Source organism: Ammodytes marinus (genome assembly GCF_949987685.1).
Source record: "Ammodytes marinus genome assembly, chromosome: 3".
Classification (NCBI taxonomy): Eukaryota; Metazoa; Chordata; class Actinopteri; order Uranoscopiformes; family Ammodytidae; genus Ammodytes; species Ammodytes marinus.
The window spans coordinates 2,491,723-2,518,600 of record NC_137232.1 but is presented as its reverse complement, the minus strand read 5'-3'; the positions used below and the strand labels follow the sequence as shown (position 1 = coordinate 2,518,600).

At 42.6% G+C, this 26,878-nt stretch overlaps 1 protein-coding gene across 1 annotated transcript in view; it reads right to left on the bottom strand.

The window, feature by feature from the left end:
• The window catches only part of sez6b (seizure related 6 homolog b), a gene marked incomplete at both ends in the record, with an annotated part of 230,597 nt that overhangs the window by 87,312 nt on the left and 116,407 nt on the right, over window positions 1–26,878 (bottom strand). Inside the window, 2 exons of the mRNA XM_080053689.1 lie at window positions 5,206–5,374; window positions 17,333–17,518. Coding sequence (XP_079909815.1) covers window positions 5,206–5,374; window positions 17,333–17,518 — 355 coding nt within the window. The remainder of the gene's footprint in view (window positions 1–5,205; window positions 5,375–17,332; window positions 17,519–26,878) is intronic.

Sequence of the window (26,878 nt, the reverse complement as noted above, 5' to 3'; positions counted from 1 at the left end):
GTAATATAATGAATTCATTTAAATGCAGTGAGAGGAACGAAGCAGAAGAACCAGTTATCCAGTTATCTTTTTTTCCACCGACGAGGCTGAAATAAGCTATAGACTATACACAGTGCATGGGCAACTGAGGGCAGCCCCATTTCAAATATTTTTAAATAAACTCAATACACACTGTGCATGCCATGGACTTGAACGTGACGTGATCAGTTAACCTCGGATTACCTCCCAGATGAACTGATTCAATTATTAAGCTATTAACCAACTACCAAAACATTGTATTCCTTTTATTGTATGATAATTTACATTTACATAATATGATGTTGATATCAAACACACAAACTAAAAAAAAAAAAAAATACAAAAAAATAAATTGGGGGGCGGGGGGGCCCTGGCAGTCAGGACCCTAAGCAACCGCTCATTTCGCTTATGCCTCGGGCCGGCTCTGCCGACCAGTGACCACTATAAGCGGATGGGTAACGTGGAAGCAGGCTGTCCTGCCCACCCAATAATACAGGGGTGTCCAAACTACGGCCCGCGGGCCGCAGTTGGCCCGCGGGCCCGCTTTTTATTGGCCCGCGGCCGATTTAAAAAATATAATGTAATATGGCCCTTTGAAAAAAAAAAATATTTTTTTTTTTTTTTGCATTTCTTATTTAACCCACTAGTGCAGGGATGTCAAACACTGATTGATTGGCCCATGGCACATTTTAAAAATATAATGTAATATGGCGCTTTTAATTTTTAAATAATTTAAATGCACTCATTATATTACTGAGAAATATGTCCCATAAAAGAAAAAGAGCAACAAGCCCATCCCAGAGGACCCTGAATAATATTTTATTTTAAATTAATATTATTATGGAACATCTATGTGTCCTTCTCCAATAGCTTCTAATTCATCTGACACAGTGTCTCCATTTTTCTTTTCATACAAAATTCTTCAGATTTAGCCTCTTAATTTCCCTCTCAAAGTGCACCAGATTCATGCATTTCACTTTAAAAACTTTAAAAAATCTCCCGGGGGGACATACCCCCGGACCTCCCTAGGAGGGTCGGGACCTCGGCTGGATACTATTTTCACCCTGCTGGACATTGGACGCAAAGGCAGAAAACACTGGGTGTATCATTGGCATATAAACAAGAGGGGAAATGTGTGTTTAATGTGCAAGGAAAGTGTTGCCGTGAAGAAGGATTACAATTTACGAAGACACTATGAAACTAAACATCAGAGCAGCTACATGTCCTGATAAATGTGTTATTTTTGCAAAGTGGCCCGGCCCTTCGTAGATTTTTCTGTATGTGGCCCTCAGTGAAAAAAGTTTGGACACCCCTGCAATAATACAATTAGAAGCAATGCATGGTAATGGTATATTCTTTAGTATTAATTAATTGTCTGAATTTTATTTAATATTTTCTTGGACAGCGAATGAACAGGTCCGTCCGATAGTGGGTCTGGACATTTGGGTGTGCACGGCCCACCCTGGCCCCTGGCTACCGCCGGCCCTGGTAGTCTACCTTCAAAACTCTCAGTATCTCTTAATCTTCCTCCGTGTGTCTTACTCTCGTTCGCTAGCTGCCTGCCTTGTCTCTCGCATAGAGGGACTCCCACCCAGCCCCCGCCCCCTGTCACTCTTCTTCGTCTATTTTCGTTTAGCTTCGTATCACTCCGCCAACCCCTCCCCTCCTTGTTTAAATCAGCCTGATGAGCAGTGCACCTTCCAGCATCAGCCTCGTTAGAGATGTTGCCGTCTTGCTAAGACCTGCGCAATTATGACGCTCGTCTTGCTAAGCGCACAGCATTATGGTTAGACTTTTTGTCCGACTTGCACCTGCGGCTGGCTGCGGCTCGGCTGCATGAGACTTTGAAGTCCTGCGGGATCAAGACGGACACAGACACTGGAGCAAGTCGCTGCAGTTGCTCCTCACGGGCTGCGGGAGCGAAATGTTTGATGGGAAACGTCTTGCTGACAGGCGGAGCTGAGTGCTAATTGGGAGTTTAAACCCTGTGCCTTTGATGCGTTTCCCCAATTGGTTACGCAAAAGTCTGACATCACCGCTCAAAATTTAATTATGATCCATTCTTTTTGATTTTAATTTATGTTTAATCATTAGGCCGCCACAGTATATGCATTTAAGCAGAAATATACTTAATCAGAGTTAAACCTCCACTGGTCTGAACCCTTGACAGAGAAATAATTTGGATGTTTAACTCTCCTGTATAGATTTATTTAAAAATGAACACAAACTTGAGTCACATAAGATGATATCTTTTTACCATTCAGATTAAATCATAGGCTTATTTCTGGTCTGGGAATTGTATTTTACATAGCCATTTCGCAAAGCCAGACCAGAACTACAACAAGTAGTTTGACATCATAATAAAGTTCATCATATCCATCTTTACAATAATAATAAGGGATCTTTTATTAGACCTTTAACTGTCTTTGGGCCGATCATATTCGTTATGTGAAGGGAGAAATACTAAACCTCCTTTATTTGGATTTGTAAATTATTTTTTATCACTTAAAAGTAGGTTTTCTAGTAAAATAACAAGAAAGATAATGATGTGTGGGGAATGGGGATATCTCGTTTCTTGTTTTGAAAATGCCCCTTGCTTTAAAGTGTTTACTCGTCTTTGTGTTGTGTTCTGCTTCTAATCGGTTGTAGTATGTGTAGCTCTTCTACTTATATGTTTCTAATAGGCCTTCAAAATAAAACTAGAAAACTAACTGCATCCGCAACAAAGACGCTACTTCCTACGGCACATGCAAGTCGAGCTAACTCGGAGTTGTCCGGCTGCAGTCAGGCTTTTTCGTCACTCCCCCGACTGCACTCGGCTACTCTCGTCTACTGTCCAGACGAGCCGAAACTGGGGTCGAACGAGCCTATTGTTTTCCGCTCCGTAAAATGGAAAAATACGGCGGAGATATTAAAATATTTAATGGCCGCCACACTCGAATTCTCATACTTTTGAGCCCGCGAAAATAAAATAGTTTTGTATCAACTTTAAACCATCGAATCTCCGGTTATACTGGGTCTATTTACATGAAACAAAGACTGGCATAGAGCTTCAAGTCAGTACTTTCGCTGGGAGTACTGTCCCGAAGTTGGTCCGACTACCCGAAAATGGAGTCTGCTAATTCAGGCAGCTCCAGTCTGCCCGTCGCGGCAAAAAAAAGTGCCAAGAACACACCGAGCCGACTACTGACTTTCCGTACGCTCTGTGCCTGCGTGGGACGTAATGTCTCCATAACAGCAGGCGGCGCTAATCTGTATTGTGGCCCAAAAAAATACGGAAGCCGGAGATGATGGGACAGCTCTTTAGACCATAAACACAGATATACATACGTATTTATATTTATGGACCATAAAGAGCACCATTTTTAGCAGAGAGTATCGAGCATGGTATCGAGCAGTCAAGAAGGGTTGATGCATGTGAGTACTCGCTGAACGAAACGAAAAAACACATTAAAACAATGGGTAGTGATGCAACACTGTTGTCAGCTGTTTGTGCTACCCGTCTCACTTCCGGGCTTCACTGAATCGCTAGCCCTCCACCAATCAAATTGCTCCGACTGAAAAGAAGCCCGATGACATCTACGACGGCCGACGTCACCGAACACACCAAACAGATTTGTGTCTCCGCCCCCTCCAGACTCTCCAATGGCGATTATTGGGCCGGTGTGTCCTGGCCTATAGGCAGCGCCGGCTTGATCAAGTCACGTGATCTGGCGTGACGGGAGACCCTTAAGGGCTAAGCTACTGAGCTAAGCTTTGACACAACCTCCCAGCTTTGGTTTTTTTGTTACCGTCATTGGCCTATCACCACCGTCAGATGTCAACTCTGTCAGATTTCCTGTCTGACGGTGTTGACATATTTAACGTTTCTTAAACATAACAAATGGAATTTATCTCGTAGCCATTTGGTTTTTCTGTTGATGTTAGGTGCTAGTATGAACTACTTCAGGAAAAAGAAATTGTCAAAAAATTTAAAATAACTTCTTTAGAAATTGTAAGTCGGTGTTGGCATATGGTTGTGACACAGGACTTTCAAGATTCGGAATGTAAAATATTCTAAAACTACAACACTTATCAGAGCCTGTCCGACTCTATTGTACTCTTTGGTAGAATTTGACAAGAGGTCCTTCAAAGTGACAGCTGCCCCTTATTTCGCCTGATTTTATTACATTTTACATAATGAAATGTCTGACAGTGTTGACTTACAGTAAAGTTGTCCCATCACTTAGAATCCTTATAAAACATGTGTTGTGTTGTAGAAAAACTGTTGATATGAGATTATTTAGTGTTGCTTTCGATGAGAAAAGCTCTTTTTAATCATTAAAGTACATTTTTAATAGGTTGTATTGCAAATGAAAGATTGAAACCTTCTCTGAGGACACACTGTTTTGGACGTCATGAGAAGATAACAAGTGTCATATATTTGACATAATAATGATAAAATTAAATTTCAGGGGATAATTGTGTTCCAGACATTCTATTCTTAATCCCTAATAACATCTACAATTTTAAATATGTTTAGTTTTAAACATAACAGCAGTTACATATGGAAGACGGCCTTTTGTCCCGGTTCTCAAGAATCACTGATAATTATTAAATATATATAGAAATAGGGTTTAGTTTTTCTAATACAGTATTCATGAAAACTGGAGACAGGTTAGAGTCACAGCGTATGTTGCCGCAGTAACTGACTCTGAGTTGCGCTGAATCTGTTTCCACAAACTCAGAGCAAAAAAACTCTGAGTTGTCTCAAAACCCGCTTCTTGGGGGCGCCCTAAGCTCAGTTGGTAGAGCGTCCCCCCCATGGGCCTCGGCCAGCAGCGGACCCGGGTTCGATTCCAGCCCACGGTCGTTCTCTGCATGTCACTCCCCTCTCTGCCCCATTTCAACTCTGTCTCTACACTATCAATAAAGCATAAAAATGCCAAAAAATATCTAAAAAAAATATAAACGCTTCTTGAAATACCCCATACCCCCCAGTACTTAAAAAATACTTTTGTGTATTATGTTGAAAAGGTTGCAGTGTACAGCCCCTAAACTGATCCTCTCCTATGACTAAATCTGGGCATCTTTTTTAATAGAAATACGTAAATGTCGAAACAATTGGTTGCCAGGAGACATTTAACAAAAATTCCAAATTCCCCTTCAAATAAATTGACTGATTATTGAGCCCCCTGGCCTGCTTACCGGTCATCGTCTTCAGCCAGGGCCACCTTCTCAAAGTGGATGTGCAGGGTGTGGCCCTCAGGAGCCTCCAGCAGCCAGTGGCACGTCAGGTTGTTACTGTAGTTACTGGGGAAACCAGGGGAAATGATCCGACCCACCGAGATGTTCCTCATCAGACCACCACAGGCCGCTAAAAGAGAGGAGGAGAGGGGGCACAGTTAACTGAATTCCTCCCATTCTACGGTCCAATATCATAATTATTTTACATTTCTATGTTGGTGGTGATGTTATGTAATAATAATAATGGATTGGATTTATATAGTGCTTTTCTAGGCACTCAAAGCGCTTTACAGGGTTCCAGGTTCCATTCATTCACACACAGTCATACCGTTAGTGGAAGCTTGGCTGCCAATTCGTGCCTACGGGCCTTCGATCATTGGCCGAACCCGCTCTACCACCTGAGCCACAGTCGCCCCCGATGTGTAAGGTTAGAAAGTGTTGTGTCATCAAATAATCTACACTCTTTATCAATTGTGTATAAGTCACTAAATTCCTAGAAATATTACTAAGCATACGACTTCTGTGTCCTCAATGGCAAAGACTGCTGCTTTCAGCCCATCACAAGGTCAGTAGATGGCACTTAGTTTGTGTTGCCAAGTAAAAAATGCATTTATAAAGACTCCTTTGGAGTAGGGTAATAAAGTATGTTTTTTTAGATTTGATTAGACTGAATAATTGATGCGTACTGTCATTCGTCAGAGTGGACCTTAGAGTAGAGATTTATCAGTTCTTTCACCTTTCAACGTTCATCATCACATACAGAAAATCCATCTACTACAGCTGTGTGTGTGTGTTTGTGTGTACATTGTTTTCCAGCTGATCACGTCAAGGTTACTCATGCAGACAAAGCTTAATTAGAGCAGAGCAGGAAGAGTAAACTAGGTGGCATCCTGCCTAGCCTTCAGTAAACACACACACCTCCATACACCTGCCCCTCCCCCCCCCCCCCCCCCACACACACACACACACACACACAATCAAGATGGCAGAGATACAGATGCACACAGCCACACACAACCTCCCTCTTTGAAATTGCTTTCAGAGAAACACTCCCCTGTGCTGTGAATCAGAGTGGATCAAAGTGGTCAGGAGTAAAATGGTCACTTATTATTCACCAGCCGGCCTCATCGCAGCAAAGGAAGAAAAGAAAGAAAAACATTCATCATCCACACACACTCCTGAGGGAGTCCATGTCTCTCACTCTATATGCCTGTCATACAGAAGGAGCAGAAGGGCCAACAGATAACTCTTTGTTTAAAAGTCCTCTAAAAGAAAAAAATTAGCCCAAATCCTGGGATTGTTGGTTGGGATTGTGTAAGAAGCTGGAGGTCAGGGCTCAAAAGGCCGAGTTTACCCACAATGCCACAATAATAGCACGCCATGCTTATCCCACGTAATGCTAATCCTAATAATGCTTATATTTAAAAAAAATACATATTGTATGCATTTCACAATTTCTATATTAACATGTTAAATGTAATTGAGAAAACAACTTATTATCAGGGTTCCCACAACGCCTTCAACATCAAATCCAAGGAATTTTTTAATGACCTTCCAAACGCAGTTCCCTCAAATTCAGTTGAATCACCTGAGGGGTATACTACGAGATTAAGGGCTGAGCGAGGTCTGTTGAGTCTAAAGCCAGAGTTTTCAGTATTACGAAAGGTGGCTCTCTTTCTACCTGGCTATATCACCGTAGTAACAGAGGCTGCACGGCTAACCTGCTCCGACCAGTTTTTGTTCCAGAGTTTGAGCTTAAATTTGGCTCTTAGAGCACTGCCCTTTAAGGAAACTACACCTTTGGAAAACCTGCGGACCTGACAATATTGTCTGAGCGATAGATTCTCACTGAGGAAACTCGTTATAATATCAGTAAACGTATTGATCCATACGTTAATGAACGGAACGAAGCCGTGAACTTACAGCAGAGTGAACAGCATTGCGCTGCAGTTTTTATTTTATTTTCTACATGCATTCAGTTACTGCAGAAAATATAAAATAGCCTACTGTATGCAAAGTTGTTCTTGCTCTAACTGAATATGGTTGTTATGTTACCTGGCCATTTACACACACTGGGTATTAAAGAAACATAAATTCACAGGTTGCAACATTACAGTACACTGTTTTTATTTTTATTTATTATCAGTAGCGTCAGGTTTGGGACTTAAGTGACAGCTGTCACATAAGACATCGCTGCAGACTCACAGGTTCACTGAAGCTGCTGGACAGTAGAGTCATATTTGTCTGAAATATTTACAGACAGCACATGCTTTATATTTAGGCTAATTAGTGTATTGTGTATGTATCACAAATAATTCAAAATTATTTATGTTGATGTGGCTCAAAACTAAAGTGATTCACACTTACTCCGTTCATTATGGGACAGTGTCTGACGTAGGCTACAGTAGCCTAACTTACAGGGCCGGTGGTAGACAGGGGCCAGCGTGGGCCGTGCCCACCCAAATGTGGGCTGTGCCCACCCAATCAATTTTTTTTGGTGGAAGTCCAGACCCACTATCGGACGGACCTGTTCATTCGCTGTCCAAGAAAATGTCAAAAAAATTCAGACAATTAATTAATACTAAAGAATATACCATTACCATGCATTGCTTCTAATTGTATTATTGGGTGGGCAGGACAGCCTGCCTCCAAGTTACCCACCCGCTTATAGTGGTCACTGGTCAGCAGAGCCGGTCCGAGGCATGAGCAAAATTTGCGGTTGCTTAGGGTCACGACTGCCAGGGGTGCCCCCCCCCAATTATTATTATTTTTTTTAGTTTGTGTGTTTGATATCAACATCATATTATGTAAATGTAAAGTATGTAGTATATAATCACTGCATTTAAATGAATTCATTATATTACAGAAAAATATGTCCCGTAAAAGAAAAAGAGCACCAAGCCCATCCCAGAGGACCCTGCATAATATTTTATTTCAAATTTATATTTCTATGGAAAATCCATGTGTCTTTCTTCAATAGCTTCTAATTCATCCGACCCAGTGTCTCCAAATTATTTGTTCACACAAAATTCCTCAGACTTAATTTTCCTCTCAAAGTGCACCAGATTCATAGCCTGGAAATCCAGACCCTGATATCTTGAACGATAGAGGGTCTGGCCACGATCATTAGTAATTTCCAACTCAAGGGGCGGCTCCTACTCGTGCATTTCAAATGCCACTGCACGCAGTTGGATAGCACTACAACCAATCAGAGCGATGCACAAGGCGACGTAAGCCCCTTTCGTTTTGCGAACAGCTGTTAAACTGTTAAATTAAACGTTTGCCGTTGTCGGTCGGCAAAATAGAACATTCCACTTACTTGCTAATGAAAGATTTGAGTGCCGTCTTCCAGATCGTTAAGGGTCGAGGCCAAAGCAGTCTCAAACTCACACAACATATCCGCAGCCATATTTGATGTTTACTATCACGGCTTCGACGTCGCATGCACGTCACTGTCGTCATCCGGTTACGTCCTCCCCAGAGCACCATATAAAGGGCTCTGGCGCGCCCATATTAGATAGAACCAATTGAAACGTGAGCCCAGATTTCTGGTCTTCTTGATAAAGCTTCAACGGAGCGTGTCCAGACCAACACGCGCAGCAAATTTAATTTGCCAGCGCCTAGTGGCAGGTCTGGGAATGCCAGGCTACCAGATTCATGCATTTCACTTTAAAAAGGTAAAACAAAATCTCCCGGGGGGGGGGCATAACCCCGGACCCCCCTAGCAGGGTTGTGACCTCGGCTGGCTACTATTTTCACCCAGCTGGACATCGGAGGCAATACTGGAAAGACTATACATCTATATAGTGTGTATAGTATATAGCTCTGGACTAGCACCATCCAGGTTGCCCAGTCCCAAAGCTTTCTCTTCAATCAGCTCAGGCTGCCTACAGTTAATACTGCGATTTAAAAAAAAAGATACATTATGTAGTATATAGCCTAATGTATATTATATGTTATTCATAAACATTTGGGAAAAAAAACATGCAAGAATCAAATCTCCCACACAGCAACACTCAAAGTTTATTTGCATATTGTGTTCTCTACACAATTCACAGTAAATGTGCCAAAAAGCAGATGTAGAGATCTTACAAGGGCAAAAAAATTCGGATCGCGCAGCTTGCATATTCGGTCTCTCTGCCGAGTGTGCCCACCTAAAATTTCTACAGGCCCACCCTAATCTAACTGTCTAGAACCGGGCCTGCTAATTTACATGATTGAGTGGGACTAGCCTACAGTGTAAAAATATAGCAAAGTCAGCCTTTATAGTGTAAATTAAATGGTGTAGTGTTTAAATCTTCTGACTTAAGTTTGACGTTTAATTCCATTTAATGTCACGTTATGCACAGAGTGAACGATCGGTACAATAAATGAATAGCGTATTTTATGACAGCATTCCACTCTCTCCTTATTTGCAGTAACAGTTTTGCTGTCAGCTCTCTGTCTGCTGTTCTGTGATTATTCAGACTGACTAACTCTTCCTCTTGAATGAAGGAAATAAGCGGGACACTTATTTTTTTTTTACGTCAGCTGCTCGCAATCAGTCCGTTTGTGTAAAGTTAGCGGCACAAGATCAGTCCATTCTGTGCGGAAGCAGAGTCAAATGACGGGTCAAACGCCCCCTTTCATGGGGACGCGCACAGAGCCTGAAGCTGAAACCCTCGTTCAACATAGGAGGTTGATAACCGCCTTCGTGATACTGGTCAGCTCTGAGCGAGGGTTTGTGTTATGTTGACCAGATCAAGAAAAGAGAGCCAGGCTTTGTTGAGTTTGCTTCGTAGTATACCCCTCTGTTCAGTGCGGTGATGGCACACAGACGGCAGCACACACACACATAGCTAAATGTAACCACTAATGTCAAACTTTGAAGGCCTTTATTTTTAGTTCTCAAATTCGTAAACTTCTGAGGAATTTCAAGAAACTGTGGGGGCCCTGTTACATAAAAAGCTATGGATTTTGTGAATACTTTTTTTACATTATTTATTTTTTAAGTAAATACACATTATGTTGTAGTGAATATGTACATGGGTTCATTCATTCATTAAGACTTTTGACTCTAAAGTGAATTACTTTGTTTCTGACACTACAGCAAAATATTGGTGTCAAAACCCCCAACATTCCTCTGCTTGAAGGCAGGCTTTTGTTTGTAAATTCACACCTATCAGTCCCTCTGTTCTAACCACAAGCCAGGATGTCCCACATGACTCCTGTCTCTTCTGCCATTGGTCAAGAAGTTGTATGCTGTTTCTGATAACAGCTAGTGAGCTGATACAGCTCAGCCTCTTCTTCAAGCACCAACCGAGGTGCTCAGTGCTCTTCTTCTCCTCGCCTCCACCAGAGAGGTTGGAAGACTCTTTTTCTCCTTGCCTCCACCCAGAGAGGAAGGAGGTCCACGCTCTTCTCTACGCACGCCTTGCTAACCACCCCAGACCGGGGGTAGCTCAACCTTCTGGACCCAGACAAGCTCTGGTCTCCCTGATCCAGGCTCTACAGCAGGGCTATTCAATTAGTTTTGAATGGGGGCCGGTTGGTGGAAATTATCCAAAATGAGGGGCCGGAAAAAAATGCCTAAAATTGATGAGCATCACATCAATAGCTACATATACTGTAAAACACTACAACGATATAGGAGTGCATATATTGTCTTTATTTTATCAAATAGAGTTCACCAGCTTATCAAAAATAATCCCTATTTGATTAACATAGGCTGCCTGTTGTTTAAGTGTTTAACAATCTTATCAGTTCAGGAAAACACAATAGGTTAACTCTTCAACAGCTTATCAAAATACATAGAAATAAATGTACTCTAAGTGCAACAGTTTATCAAAATACATAGAAATAAATGTACTCTAAGTGCAACAGCTTGTCAAAATACAGGTAGGCCTAGGTTTACTAAGAGTGCAACAGCTTATCAAAAAACATAGAAATAAATGTAGGCAACTCTAAGTGCAACACCTTACACTACAGTGTTCCCCCCCCCCCCCCAAATGTGTTTGTCAAGGGGTCACTGTCCAGGGTCATGGGAGGCGTGGCGAAAATTTTGGCTGTATTTTGCTCAAAGATGCCAATGCACAGTACAGAAATAAACTGCTTATTTGAATACAAAAAAACTACAGACACTGACTTTACAATTGTGCAATTTTGTTTGCTATGTGAAGGTACAAATTTTGTGCAAACATGCAGACAATACAAAGCAAAGTTCTACTGGTGCAATATTATGCAGACACGCTAAATCGAGGGCTTGGAGCAAAAGGGGCGTAAGTGACATATTTTGCGAAAATGACTTATATATAATTTTAAAGGTCTTGATAAGTTCTATCAATTGGTAAAAGAATAACGTCACTAAACATTTTACTTTTTGAAATAAAGGCTAAAAACATAAAGGCGTAAGTGAAAACCTTCAGTTGAGTTTGGAGCAAAAAAGGCGTAAGTGCACTGAGCTTGGCGCACAAAAGGCGTAAGTGCATCATAAATAGGCTCAAGAGCTGACAATACTCGTATTGGCTTGGAGCGAAAAGGGCGTAAGTGACATTTTCAGAATTTTACAGGAGAGCAAAAACAAACTTTTTATTGATCATAAATATTTAAACAGCATATGAAATCAATCTCTACTTTAATAAAGATTAGGCTTCAAGGAATTCATATTTAATAAAATTATTTATGTTTTATTAAAATAAAATAAAAAATAAAGTGTTTATTTTAGTGTCCATATATTCTCCATCATATGTGGGTATGTCAAATTCTCCAAACATATTCAAAAACACCTTTTCTGTAGTATAAATTATGGTCTTTTCTGCAATCCCTCCATATTGTCAGCTCTTGAGCCTATTTATGATGCACTTACGCCTTTTGTGCGCCAAGCTCAACTGAAGGTTTTCACTTACGCCTTTATGTTTTCAGCCTTTATTTCAAAAAGTATAATGTTTAGTGACGTTATTCTTTTACCATTTGATAGAACTTATCAAGAACTTTAAAATTATATATAAAAGTCATTTCTAATCTCTATTTAAGTAGAGATTGCTTCCATATGCTGTTTTTTGTTAAATATTTACAATCAATAAAAAGTTTGTTTTTGCTCTCCTGTAAAATTCTGAATATGTCACTTACGCCCCTTTTGCTCCAAGCCCTCGAAATACAAATAATGGACCATACACTTACACTGCTGTACAATCGCGCGCACAAAGCTGCATACACAGAGCAGCTGATAGAGAAACGCTTGGAGACACATGTGCACATTTATTTACTGCAGATCACGGCCTTTCGCGCAGTTATGACCATGCAAAAGCACACATCGCGCGTGCTAGTACATTAATTGTGCACCACTTAAAAACAAAAACAAAAAAAAAAACATATTTTTTTTTTTTTTTGGGTCGGTCGGTAGTCAAGGCGGGGGCCAGTAAAGATTCATTCGTGGGCCGGACCTGGCCCGCGGGCCGCCTATTGAATAGCCCTGCTCTACAGCATGGCCTGTCCAAACAGCCGTGAAGCCCCTCTCAACCAACAAGGATCCACCCTGTTGCTCCAAGCAACTAAAGGAATCAGAAGAACCAGGGAACGAACCAAGCTCCCACCAAGGCCAGACCCTTAAGACGAAGAAGCTAAGAATCAAGCTAAGAGCTACAACCGTAGCCCAGAGGCAACAACGCCAGGTAGCACGCCGCTACTGAAGAACCAAAGGACCAGGTCATCCGAACTGCAACAGGACTGGACAAAGCAAAAACCCTGTCCCAGGCCATAACGATCAGTCTCCAACACTGCAACGAACGCTGTGTACCAACATTGGGTATCGTATGAACTACTGGGCAGTTAGCTTAGCTTAGCAAAAACACATGGCTTAAAAGACTGTTAACTTGGAAATGTATGTGTACTGATTTGAACTATTCATTGTCGTTTTGGTAATCGGGTTTACATACTTTGAGATCTTAACCTTAGGGGAACACACCGAAGCCTCAAGCTCTCCCCCACAGACAAAGGTTTTTCACACCCCCCCCCACACACACACACACACACACACACACACACACACACACACACACACACACACACACACACACACACACACACACACACACTGTGTGCTTTAGTTTAGTGGTTTTTAAATGTGTTGGATTTTATTTACTTTATGTTAATAAATTACATGCATTTTCTTTTGTAACTAGAAGTTTCTGTCATTCATTTGTGTGAATATTATTGGGAAGTCCGCAACCAACAAGTACAAGAACTCTGTAGCCTTCAGTGTTAAGATCATATTACCAAATTTATAATAGTAATTATTTGATTACATTATTTTATGGAAATGATCATTGAGACTAGGATGTATTAATATTGATTTATTTAACTGAACATTAAACTAATCAACATTTGAGAATAAATCATTGATTAAACGAGACAATTTGCTATTATTTTTCCATTCTTAAATGAATGGTGGTGCCTCTTTGAACTTTAATAAATTATTAAGGTATTATTAATATTCTGAACCACCTGTAACCGCTACAATGTTAAAACAGTTTATAATTGTAATGTTATAATGTCTTAATACATTTGATTTTTGTTAGTGAATTATGCTTTTTTATTATGTTGGGAATTCATAAGGGGTAGATTTGGTCAAAGTCAAGAATATTATTAATTTCAAGGAAATTATAATATTAAGAAAAATTGTTAATTAATGATCAATTTAATTAGTCCAGCTAATCAAATTACTTATTAATACCTACGGAGCACCACCCTTTGAAAAAAGGTACTTTGAATCAAATCAGAAAAACAGTCTCATAATGTTAAAGGGATGTCTCTTGAAAATGTCAAAGTTGGTTACAATGTACATTTAAGATAATGAAGGAGTGAATATTCGAGCATAAACCTTATTTACCAGCAATTAGTGAAATACAAGACACAAATATCACAGACACTGCTTCTTAAAATCAAAATGTAAGGGTTTATTTACTTAGGCAAGTTGATTAAAACGATACACATAAGTCAATAACCATGAACTAATCTAATTTAAGAAAACAGACATAGCACAAGCACTAATAAGAACAGTTTAGATTATAAACCCATGTATTTCTATCTATGTGCGGTTGAGTGCACATGTGACGTGTGTGTGTGTGTGTGTGTGTGTGTGTGTGTGTGTGTGTGTGTGTGTGTGTGTGTGTGTGTGTGTGTGTGTGTGTGTGTGTGTGTGTGTGTGTGTGTGAGACAGAGGAACGTCACTCTAGAAATTAGATGGACGACGCGAGAGTTTGACGTTACGTTAGAGTTTGAGATGGCTTTTACTTCTCGGGTAGATCAATTGCTAAGAGCAATGTGGTGGACAACTTCTGAAAGTTGAATATTCTACCTTTAATCAGTAGGGGAAGTAGCATGCAAAGCATGTATGTGACCTACTGCTTCAATCAAACACATTAGAATTATAAAGAATGATGCAGGGAGACTTTGATTTTGTCTTCACGCGATCTTAACTTTAAAATTACAGAACTCAACACTCATGTATTCATTAAGAATACTTGAGGGGAAAATCACGAGTGTCAGTGTGTGTGTGTGTGATGTGCGTAGTTAGAAATGAGAAGGAGAGAAAACATAAGACAGTAGCCGCAGCTCCAGCTCATATTGAACTGTTTCCTCCAATCACACAGTGGCTGCAAATGCGCATTTGCGTATACTGAGTTGAATTGATAAAGAGGAAAGAATTCACCGGCTTTGAGAGTGACAGCAACAACACATCAATACATTCCCGGTTAACGGGAGAAAAACACTATGAGCGAAAAACACTTATGTAAAACACAAGTGAGTCAGAATTACTTTAAATCAGGAAATAGTGAGCTCATCAGCTCTTACGTTTACTTCAAGTTAATGAACAACATAAAATAACTATCTTAGCCCAGACAATAGCCTCACGTGAATCGCTTGGTCCAGCGATGATTGGTTGAAGGCGGCTGGAGAAGATGAAGATAGAAAAAGGCCGCTTGCCGAGCCTTGCGCTCGGATGGAGCGCGTCTTGTGGAAGACAATGGCGTGGAAACAGCTCAGTTGATAAGGGCAGCAGCCATCACCATGTCAAGGAATGGAAAGCAGGGGATCAGCAGCTCTTCTTAGGAGAGCGGGCTGTCTGCGGTCCGATGGGCAGCGTAGGCAAGGAGGAGAGGAGGAAGCGGAGTACTCCCTCTGCGTCGGGCCTTGCTCTCTGCTGGCGCTGCGTCTGGTGGCAGCATAGTAACGGCCCAGATGATAAGTGATAGGCGGCTTCACTTCTCGGCGGGTCCGCTGGGTCGCTCCGGTCCGTGGAATGGGCAGTGCAGGCGTCTTGATGAAGGGATCCTGCGTCTTTGCTCACGCTTTGCGCGTGTGGGGTAGTTCTGTTTTGAGGAGAGGTTGAGGTGTGCTTCAGCTCTGGTGAAGCAGTTTCTGTAGGAAACTCTCTCGAATCCGGGAAAACAGAAGAAGATGTTTCAAGCAGTCCAGCGAGTATACAGACTGGGACTTGGAGTAGCTTATTCCTAGGCCTCAGGTTTAAGCATTTCGTACCTTCTATCACGGCTGGAATCTTGTATTAAAACAGTCCCAATGCATTCTCATCCAATCAGAAGTTAGGTGTCTTATCAGCAAGCAGTGTTTACATTCAAACCAGCCAATAAGATGCTTTTCCTTCCTTAGGAAAAGAAAGCTTTGCTTTGAAGCTTGTGTCACTAATAGGCCTTTCACACCAAAATGAACCAAGAGTCAGTTCCAGGCTGGTGTTGGGGTCAGTTCAAAACTGGTTACAGCCTTATCCCAGTTATGAACCGGTTGGTTTCACATCGACCGGAGACAGCCATGGAGCCGGCAAGAGAGCAACGTCATGACGTCACTGTAAACGTGTGTGTACGTCACCCGACGCCGCTGCTCTTGTGGCTAACGCTAAAGCTACCGCTAGCTTTAAGCACAACAACAGCGGCGAATACGTCTTATTTTTACATTTGTTGGCTCTCGCTTTGCTTTCTTAAGCAAACAGGACCCATACAGCGTATTCTCGCCGGTCAATTTGATCGCTACGTTCGGTAATTATGTTATGTTTACGTCTCGTAGTAGCGGTGTTTTTAAATATGGCGGGCATGAGGTTTGAGTTGCTCTGGTTGGTCAGGATAATCCCTTCCCCAACCGTTCGCGCAAGCAGTTCTTATCAAACCCTGCTCAATCCTGGGGTATGAGTTCCCCCGGTTTTTACGGCCCGGAGCAGGCTCTCTGGCGGTGTGAAACCAAAACACTGGCTCTAACTCCGAACAAGCCCAGAACTAGCTCCGATTTTGCGGCGGTGTGAAAGGCCTATAAGATATGACTGGGTAAACACAGCAGGGTGCCTGGGCCCTGCCATATCTGGTTTGAACTTTATGGTAGCTTCCAAATAGAGTTTCATCCTGTGGAACTTGCAGAGACTCAGTCCCCAAAGGTCTGGTTGGATTAACCAACTTTTTAAAAGGGACTATCCCATTTTAAATGAGTGTATGACCTCCACAGGGATCTGGGATTGACTCTACAGAGAAATGTATGTACACATGCGTTAGACTTTGTCTCTTGGAATGCACTTTGGCATCAGCATTACAACATTTCAAATGAGACACTCTGTGTAGGCACAACAATTAATAACTTAGCTCAAGCTAACATTATTAGACTATGTAGCAAGGTTTACCTAAATATAGCGTTATGGCTCAAGTTATTTGAAATAACCTTTAGGTGTTTAGGTGTTTTTTTCTCTAGGCAGCATATGTTGACAGTATAGGTTGACCATAGACTTGGTTTTGACCAGTTAGTTTTGGTTCCATGTTGCGAGGATCTTATATGCAGTGTGGTTGATTGTGGTTAACATGTGCAGTGTGGTGGAGTGTGGTTTACATATGTAGTGTGGTTAAGTGTGGTTTACCTATGTAGTGTGGTTAAGTGTGGTTTACCTATGTAGTATGGTTAAGTGTGGTTTACCTATGCAGTGTGGTTGATTGTGGTTTACCTATATGCAGTGTGGTGGAGTGTGGTTTACCTATGCTGTGTGGTGGAGTGTGGTTTACCTATGCAGTGTGGTGGAGTGTGGTTTACCTATGCAGTGTGGTGGAGTGTGGTTTACCTATGCAGTATGGTTCCTTGCCACTCCAGTAGGGGGTGCTAGCATTGCGGCAGGTCAGCACTGTGGGGCCGTGCAGCTGGTAACCGCTCAGACAGGAGAAGAACGCTTCACCTCCAGAGTGTAGGCTGCTCACTGATACATCTCCATAGAGAGGTCGCCCAGGGAACACACAGCTCAACACAAAGGCTGTGGAGAGACAGAGAGAGAGAAAGAAGGAAAGATTAAGACTGACAGAGGGAAAGAAAGACACAAATGAAGAGAGAATTCCACTTTAAAAGAAGAGCTGAGGTTTGCTCTCAGAAGTTTGCAAGACTCATTGAAGTTAGTTTGAGCCAGTGGCTCGTGTCACACTCAAATAGCGTCCTGACAAATTCAATACAGATGGTTTCGTTGAAACTGTTTCGGTCGGAGGTTCAGTTGAGTTTTACTGGTATCAATTTTAGTTTGCCTCCAACCAGCCGTTTATGTTGTGTCTCTTCACCAATCAGACAACCCCATTCCAAAAATACTTAACTTTCCCTTTAATACCACAATGATATTTAATGTATTAATGTCCCCCAGTCGCTACCACCTGATGGATCGGTAAGGGCGCATTCCAACACACAGTCCCACCCACACACACACACACACACACACACACACACACACACACACACACACACACAGTAGTACAAAGCGCTGTCACGTCACTACCAATACACAGGGCTACTAGTCATGGCTCTCATGTGACCAGTTGTCTTACAGGCTGTTTTTTATTGCCACTGATTTGTCCTGCATGCTCGAGCCTCCTGGTGTTCAGCCAAACATATTAATAATATATTTTGTGCAAAAGACTGATCAATCTCTGTTGGTGAGCACTGTGATGGCTTGGCAGTATTAGCACAAGCTATTGATTCTGTCTGTTGGGGACAGCGCCACGAAATATGTAGGCAGATTAAAACAGGCCAATAAATGACAACCTACGACCTAAGGCCGCTTCCAACACTCTGTTAGTGCTGCTGAGGGATGTTTGCCAGCTCCATAGTGCCTCACACAAAGAGAGATAAGAAGAGCTGTGTTGTCTCTTTATAGTATTTCTCATTAGCGCAACATCTAGCCGCACTAGCTACAGCTGCTGCGGCTGTGTGCTATCACTCCCTGAGCTAGTCATTATTACCATGGTCAGCTCTAGCTATTATTAATATCCAGGGCCAACTAAAAGAACTATTAAACTCACAGGCTCACTGGAGACTAGATAAAGAGATAAAAGCCATCATGGTAGCATTGTGGCATTGTAGGACACAGTTGTTAACACAGACTTTTCACACAGACAAATTGCCTCGGAGTGGTAAAATGCCTGCTACTATGCTACATTACTTTGTCTTGTCTTTTTATAGACCGTATAGCCATTTGCCATGCTTTGGCTTTAATGAAAGGTTATTGATAAGCACTTATTTGATTTTTTTCTCTCTCTTTAAGGGTTATCAGCGCGTGTACTTCAGAAGGATAGATGACAGTTTTTTCTGCTGCTCTTAAGCCGCTAAAGCAACACACGTGATCAGAATGGCCATAAGCCAGCTCTCTACAGTGCATACGGAAAGTATTCACAGCCCCTCACTTTTTCCACATTTTGTGGAATTTTTTTTTATATATGACAACATGATTTTTTGAAAACTTATTAAAAATAAAAAAAACAAAGACATCACTTATAAGTATTCACAGCCTTTGCGATCAAGCTCAGATTTGAGCTCAGGTCCATTCTGTTTTCACTGATCATCCTTGAGATGTTTCTACAGCTTAAAGCTGTGAACACACTGCACTCGCCCCCCTGCGGCGGTTGGGTTAGGAAAAGAAAAAGAAAAAAAACGGCAGACGAACAAAAGTAAACACAGCGGGCCTTTAGCGGCCAAGAAAACCTTTTTTGCTTTGTGCTCTCACCTTTTTATCTCTCTCCCTCTTTTATTAGCCCACACCTACAGGCCTACACACACGTTCATTCTCACACATGTAGCCTAATGTTCAAGTCCAAGTGATGGGCAATAGCCTAACCTACAATTTCTGGTGCCGACCAGCGAGGCAGTGGACGTTCAAATGTTTAACTGACTAGTCCTGTTCATCAATAAGCCATAGTAGGTCTACTGCGGCGTTTTTATTTATTTAGCCTATTTATTTTTACAACCCACATGCTGGCTATTTCAGAAGCAGGCGCTGTCTACTAAGCCTACCTGCCGCCAGACTGATAGGCTATAGGCCTACGTGAAATAGGCCTAAATGTTTTAAAGTAGCCTGTGTCTTTCATAGCCAACTCACAACATGAATTAAAAAAGCATAATGTTACACCTTTCCTCACAGCAGCACTCATACGCTATACAGGATACTCTCTCTGTCACTCGCGCTCGCTCTTTTCGCTCGACCACCCACACACACACACACACTATTCTTGTAACAGCCATTCTTCGCGGGGCTATATTTCCTAATATTTGTGACTTTCAGTTAAATTTTAGTGAAAATAAAAACACAACCAGAATAATATAAATATTCAGAATAACCTGGCGGGACAGGTATTATTTCTGGAGACAATTAAGGTTTTATTCGGCAGCTGAGCCCGACCGAGGCCGGGGAAAGGGGGGAAGAGCCTCTGGGGAGGGAGGTTGGAAGGGGCAAACAACCCATTCATTGCACTCTGCGTTCTAAAACTTGACCGGGAGACTTGACATGTTCAGTCTTTGGGGACTCCTTGCAACGGCATCAACCACGGCGCAACTGTCAGTCTACACTGCTGCAACTTTCCCCTGCAACGTTCTAAAACCGTTTCGTCTCGTCGCGAATCTTTGGTGTAGACGGGCCTTTAAAATGCAACATTAGTTATGGTTGCAGTTATCAGCTGCTAGCTATGACGCTAATGACGCTGGCTAAAACCTGAAACAGGGAGCGGTTTGAATAATTTCATATTTCTTTGCTGTAAATGCTTCACTTAAATTATGTTCCCTAATTTTTTTTAAACAATGTGTATTTTATAGCAGGGATGACGTCTCAATGAGACCAGCAAGTCTCATTGAGATTACAAATCTCTTTTACAAGGGAGTCCTGGATGAAGAGCGTGTAAAAGGTTGAAAGGCATTAAGGCCGGCAGCACTTTATTTTTCCCAAGAGAAGTGAGTGGGTTGTGCTGTATTATTTATCAGGTTATCATCTTTAATGATAAGGGTGAGGTCGCACTCCTGCGTAGCTCTGTCACAACTGTCATTTTAAACCTGTTTTATGGCCTTTTATCGAGTTCTGTTTTGGATCACTACCATCCTAAGTGCCTGCTTCAACCCGGTTTAGGGTTTTTTATTTTTATTTTTATCGGATGTTTGTTATTTTAAACCATGCGTCTTGACTGCTGAGGCCGCTGTTCACCGGCACAGCCCGGCGTGGCTTTAGCATAGCATCTGGGCCCGACCACCACAAAACCAACCTAATACTGTAGGCTACACAGTCACAGATAAAGGACACTTTGAGTTGTAGCCTACTACTACACCGTCAACATTTAGGATGGCTGTGTGTGCAGATTGTAAGTCTCAGTACTCAAGCTTAATGGAGGATATTCGCCGCCTGAAATCCGAACTTAGGGGCAAGGACCAGCTGATCGCAGAGTTTGCCTCCGTAGCATCATTACAATCAAAACAACTCTCGATCATGCAACGTTCCGGTCTTGGGGCCCCGGCTGACCCATTGTGGTCCTCCTCCGTGTCACAATTGGTTTCAGACTCTGCAGCTACACTTCCCTGGCTGACTTCCGTGAACGCGGTCCGCCCGGATGATCCAGAGGTTGAGGTGGACCTTGGCGGCCGCCTCGCTGGGCATGGGCTGGATGCAGGGGAGCCAGGCACTGCCACCACCGATCCCACCAACATAACAACACCGCCGCCGACCGAGGCCAACAAGGGAAACGTGTCCACGGCGCCGGCACACAGCTCCACACCGAAGTCGCTCCAGTATCCATGGTCCCTGGTGGTGAGCCGCGGCCAAAGGAGCGGGCTGGCCAGTGAGCGAGTTTCCTCCCAGCCTCCCGTGGCTCTTTCAAACCACTTCGAGTTGCTGACGCCGTATACCGCCATGGATCACCTTGATGACGTCCCCGCATCCCCGCATCCAGAGTCAACGGACCCAACTCCTGTGACCAGCGCTGCACGGGCGGCTCGCAGCTCCGGCGCTGGGAAGAACAACCGCAGGACGACGATGCTGCAGGAGGCTGTAACCCGACGATCATGGGGTCTTCCTCGGCCTGGATCTCTTCAATCAAGGTCAACGGCGGAGGTCTCCCAGCCCGGGCCGTCGTCTGCCCCACAGACGGAGGTAAGTGAGCACCTGCCTCCTTGCCCGGGCAGCTCACACACAACCTCACCATCTCCTCCTCCTCTCCCCCCCCCCCCCACTACATTGATTATCGGGGATTCCATAACCAGGCACATTAGTTTTTTTAACGCAATCACACGCTGCTTTCCTGGTGCCACAGTCCCCGTCATTGTGGATAGGCTTTTAGAATTACTGCCCTCTCTCCCGTCATCCATCACAAACATCGTGATTCATGTAGGGCGAAACGACACTTCCCGCCGGGAATCTGAGGAAACTAAAATGAATTTTAAACTCCTTTTCACTGTCCTAAAACCCCGCTTTGAGTCCATTTTTATTTCTGGCCCCATTTCCTCTTCTCGTGGCGCTGAATCGTTCAGCAGAATCTTTCAGCTAAATGCATGGCTTCAGTCCAGCTGTAGATCACATGACATGTTTTTTATCGACAATTTTGATTTGTTCTGGAACCAGGCAGATCTATTTAAAAGGGATAGGATTCACCCAACCCACCATGGAAGCCACATTCTGGCATGCAATATCCAGCATGTAGTGCAATCCTCCACACGTGCGTGACTGTTTACTTGGCACACACCCACTCCACAGATTGCCCACACCTCTCTTCCTCTGCACTCATCTCAGGTTACCATTCGAGTCTCCAGCACCCCCTACTGTCCACCTCCGGCATCACCATGTACACTATTGGTTACTTCACCTCCCCATATTGTTGCTGTTTGTGTGACTAACCCCACGAAACGTTCAAGAAACACTTGTCACTTTAATACAGCAAATTTCTCAAACCTGGTATCCATTCCCCTTCAGCCACAGTCTGCTGTACTATATAGGGCTGACAATGCTTCGCATTCAAACACACTAAGTTTGGCCTTGTTAAACATCAGATCTTTGTCAGGTAAATCATGTTTAATTAATGATTTTATTACCAAGCACAATCTTGATTTTATGTTTTTAACTGAAACTTGGTTGGACCAAGACAACAGCACAGCTGTTCTTATCGAGTCAACCCCCCCAAACTTCACTTTCATGAGTGAGGCCAGAGTTCATAGGAAAGGTGGTGGAGTTGCTATTTTATTTAATGAATCTCTACAATGCAAAAAGATGTCTTATGGAAATTTTGTTTCATTTGAATATGTGGCTCTCAAGTTAAATTCAGCCTCTCGAGCCATTTTTATTAATATCTACAGGCCACCAAAATACTGTGCAAGCTTTTTTGATGACTTTGCTAAACTGCTGTCTGTAATCTGCATTGAGTTTGACTGTGTATTAATCGTTGGTGATTTTAATATACATATTGACAAGCCTGAGGACAGAAGTACTAAAGAACTGTGCTATGTCCTGGAAAACTTTGGACTTTCCCAGCATGTGAACCGGCCTACACATAACAAAGGTCACACCCTGGACTTAATCATTTCCAAAGGCCTGGACATTGCAAAGGTTTCTGTAACTGATGTGGGTCTCTCCGACCATTCATGTTTGTTTTTGGAAGTACAGTCACTATACACAAAGGCGACCAAACAAAAGTAATCAAGAAGCGGTTTATTAATGAAAACACCAGTGAGGAATTTGTTAAAGCATTTTCTCAGACTCCACTCCTCCCCTGTATCTCAGTTAATGTGTTTGTGGATAACTTCAACTCAAAAATTACACATATTATTGATGCCATTGCACCCACTAAGGTGAAGGCCGTCTCTGGTAAAAAAAAAGATCCCCATGGAGAAATGCCCCGCAGGTCAGACTAGAAAAAAGAGAGTGCCGTAAAGCAGAACGTAGGTGGCGAAAATCAAATCTCAATGTTCATTATGACATCTTCAAAGGAAAACTTCGCACTTTTAACTCGGAACTGAGAAATGCAAGGCAGTCTTTTTTCTCTGACATTATCACCAAAAACAGCAACAATGCACGTGCCCTATTTTCTACTGTTGCACAGACTCAAGTGATAAGCGAGGTGAATCGCAAGCTGGAAGTGATTCCTGGACTTATTCGGAAAGTGGATTCGATCATGGCTGCCATTAACCGGCCGTAGGCACTTGGAAAAGGCCACTGGATTTCGGATTATTAGACGGAAACCAGTGACTGTAAGACAGGCTTCATTCCAGCGCCTAGTCTCAACCAAAACAAATCACAATCTCTCGATTCGGCTCCCTACACCGTCCTTGGCGCGGTGTTATCTCTTCTCTCTCCGGGATGTTTACGTGGAGAGACGCTCTACCCCCCACCCTCCCATCACCTACTTCTCCTGTGAACTCTATCTGTGACCGGGCCCCGAGGTCGTCTCCACGGATGTCTCATAACACCTGGCGCCTGTAGACTCCCACTACGTCTGGACAGAGATAGCTTCATGGAACACACACACACACACACGTAAACACATAGCACACAGTACCCCTGACTAATCAAGCCCTCTTGAATCCGACCCCCTCTCCCTCCCTCGTTGCGGACCGGAAGCTGCGGGCGGGGCGCCTGCCGGCTGCGTACGCCCCCTGGTGCCTGGGCTGTGACACCTACCTTCCCATAAAGCCCTAACCCGTTCCTTTAATGTGCAATGTCTACGAGTCTTATTGTTTGTGGTGTTTATCATGTTGCTTATTTGTGCTAAGGTGGTTTTTCACTGATCACGCACTGCGCTCCCATAAGGAACGTAGTTCGAGATTTGCATTTTTTTGACCTATCTTCCCCTGTTGTTCTCCTTTTCCTTCTAAGAAATAGGGGCGCAAAATATTGCTGACCCTACAGTTACACTCTCTCCTGTCCACCCATGTTATTGTCATTGTCTGTATGTTTCTTGGTGGAGTGTGAACTGGAATGTAATTTCGTTGCTCGGTAACGGTGCAATGACAAATAAATTTGATTCTGATTCTGATTAGGGATGGCCATTTAGAATTTTTTCTTTAACCGGTTAACCACCAGAATTAACGGTTATTAACCGGTTAACCGTTAAGATTTAATGTAGCCTATTTATAGTGAAATACATGAAGCATTATAGCCGGGCTCCAGACCTTTTTTTGTTCCAAGGACCGGCATATTAATTTAAAAACAATTCAGGGAACAGTAGCCAATTTAAATGCCTACATTTTGACATTCACACGGCACCTTTGTCTGTTGTGAAAAGAGGTCTAGTATGCGAATGTAGGAGCAGAAAGCGCAATAAGTGACTGAAAAGGGACATTTACACACACACACACACACACACACACACAGGCTTAGGGGATGGGTAGCCTACCGAAACCCGGTGCTAAGTAGTGCAGAGCATGGGGCAACATTTTGAAAGACCGTAATATTGATAAGCTCCGATGTTATCAGTAGCCTGCTGCATAACGATACTTAGTTAACGCTTTTGAGGGGGCGGGCACTCACTTCCTGGCTGTCTGTCTGTCACTCCTTCACACACTCCCTGAGACGGTGATAGATGCAGGACAGCATCCACCTCAAGAAGGCTAATGCTAGCGCTATTTTAAGCTAGCAGGAGCCCACGCTGTTAATTCAATTATACAAACATATGACACGAGAGTGTTGTGACCATAAGTTGTGACTATCATGGACTTATTATAAAGTTGAGCGTAGCCTACACTACTCGTTTCATTCTTTACTGACAGTTGGCATTCTTACATCCGGTTTAGCGATATCAAAATAAGAGTCCGGATTTCAGAGAAATTTATATATTTTTTTTTTAACCGTTTAACCTTTAGTATTAACCGGTTAAAGATCTTCTTAACGGTTAATGGTTAACCAGTTAACCATGGACATCCCTAATTCTGATTCTGATTCACAAACCCTCCTGTGTCAGTAGCATCTGAACTTCTCTCCACGAGGGCCTGCAATGAATTTGCCTCCTTCTTTACTTACAAAATTCATAAAATTAGACAAGCTGTCATCACATCAATACCGGTTTCAAGATATGTTTTATCCCTGTGCCCACTTAAAATCAATCCAAATGCCATGACAGAATTTTGTCTGATTAACCAGAAAAACCTGGAGGACATTATGCAACACCTGAATTCCTCCTCCTGTTGCCTTGACATTCTACCCACAGGTTTCTTTAAAACGGTTTTTAACTGCATGGCCTCAGATGTCCAAGAAATTGTCAACATGTCCCTTCGGACAGGTGTATTCCCACAGGCCCTGAAAACAGCAGTCATCAAGCCACTCCTAAAAAAGAACAACCTAGAAACATCAGTCATGAACAATTATAGGCCCATATCTACCCTACCATTTTTAAGCAAGATCATTGAAAAAGCTGTCTATCAGCAGCTAAATAACTACATGGGAATGAACAACTGCTTTGATGTTTTCCAGTCAGGTTTTCGTCAACACCACAGCACTGAGACCGCTCTGGTTAAGGTCCTCAATGACATCCTCTTAAACACAGACAGTGGCAAAAGCTCTGTATTAGTTTTATTGGATCTCAGTGCTGCGTTCGACACAGTTGACCACAGCATATTACTAGATCGACTAGCAAACTGGGTTGGACTTTCTGGAACTGTACTAAACTGGTTTGAATCATACTTAAAGGACAGAGACTACTATGTATCAATAGGCAATTTCACATCCGAGAGAACAAATATTACATGCGGGGTCCCCCAAGGTTCCATTCTTGGGCCTCTTCTGTTTAACATCTACATGCTCCCACTAGCTCAGATTATGAACAAGAACAAATTATGTTACCATAATTATGCAGACGACACACAAATTTACATAACCATATCACCAGGAGACTACAGTCCGATTCAAGCACTGAGTAAGTGCATTGAACAAATCAATGACTGGATGTGCCAAAACTTTCTTCAATTAAACAACGACAAAACTGAAGTCATTGTCTTTGGTAACAGGGATGAACAATTAAAAGTCAGCGCACAGCTTAAATCTGTTATGTTAGAAAGCACACACCAAGCTAGAAATCCTGGAGTAGTCATAGATTCAGACTTGAATTTCAAAAAACACATTAAATCAATTACTAAGTCAGCCTACTACCACCTTAAAAATATATCAAGAATTAAAGGGCTACTGTCTCAGCAGGACTTAGAAAAACTTGTCCATGCATTTATTTTTAGTAGACTTGACTACTGTAATAGTGTCTTTGCAGGCCTTCCTAAAAAATCAATCAGACAGCTTCAGCTAATTCAAAACGCTGCTGCTCGAGTCCTCACTAGGACCAAAAAAGTGGATCACATTACCCCAGTTCTTAGGTCTTTACACTGGCTTCCTGTCACTCAAAGA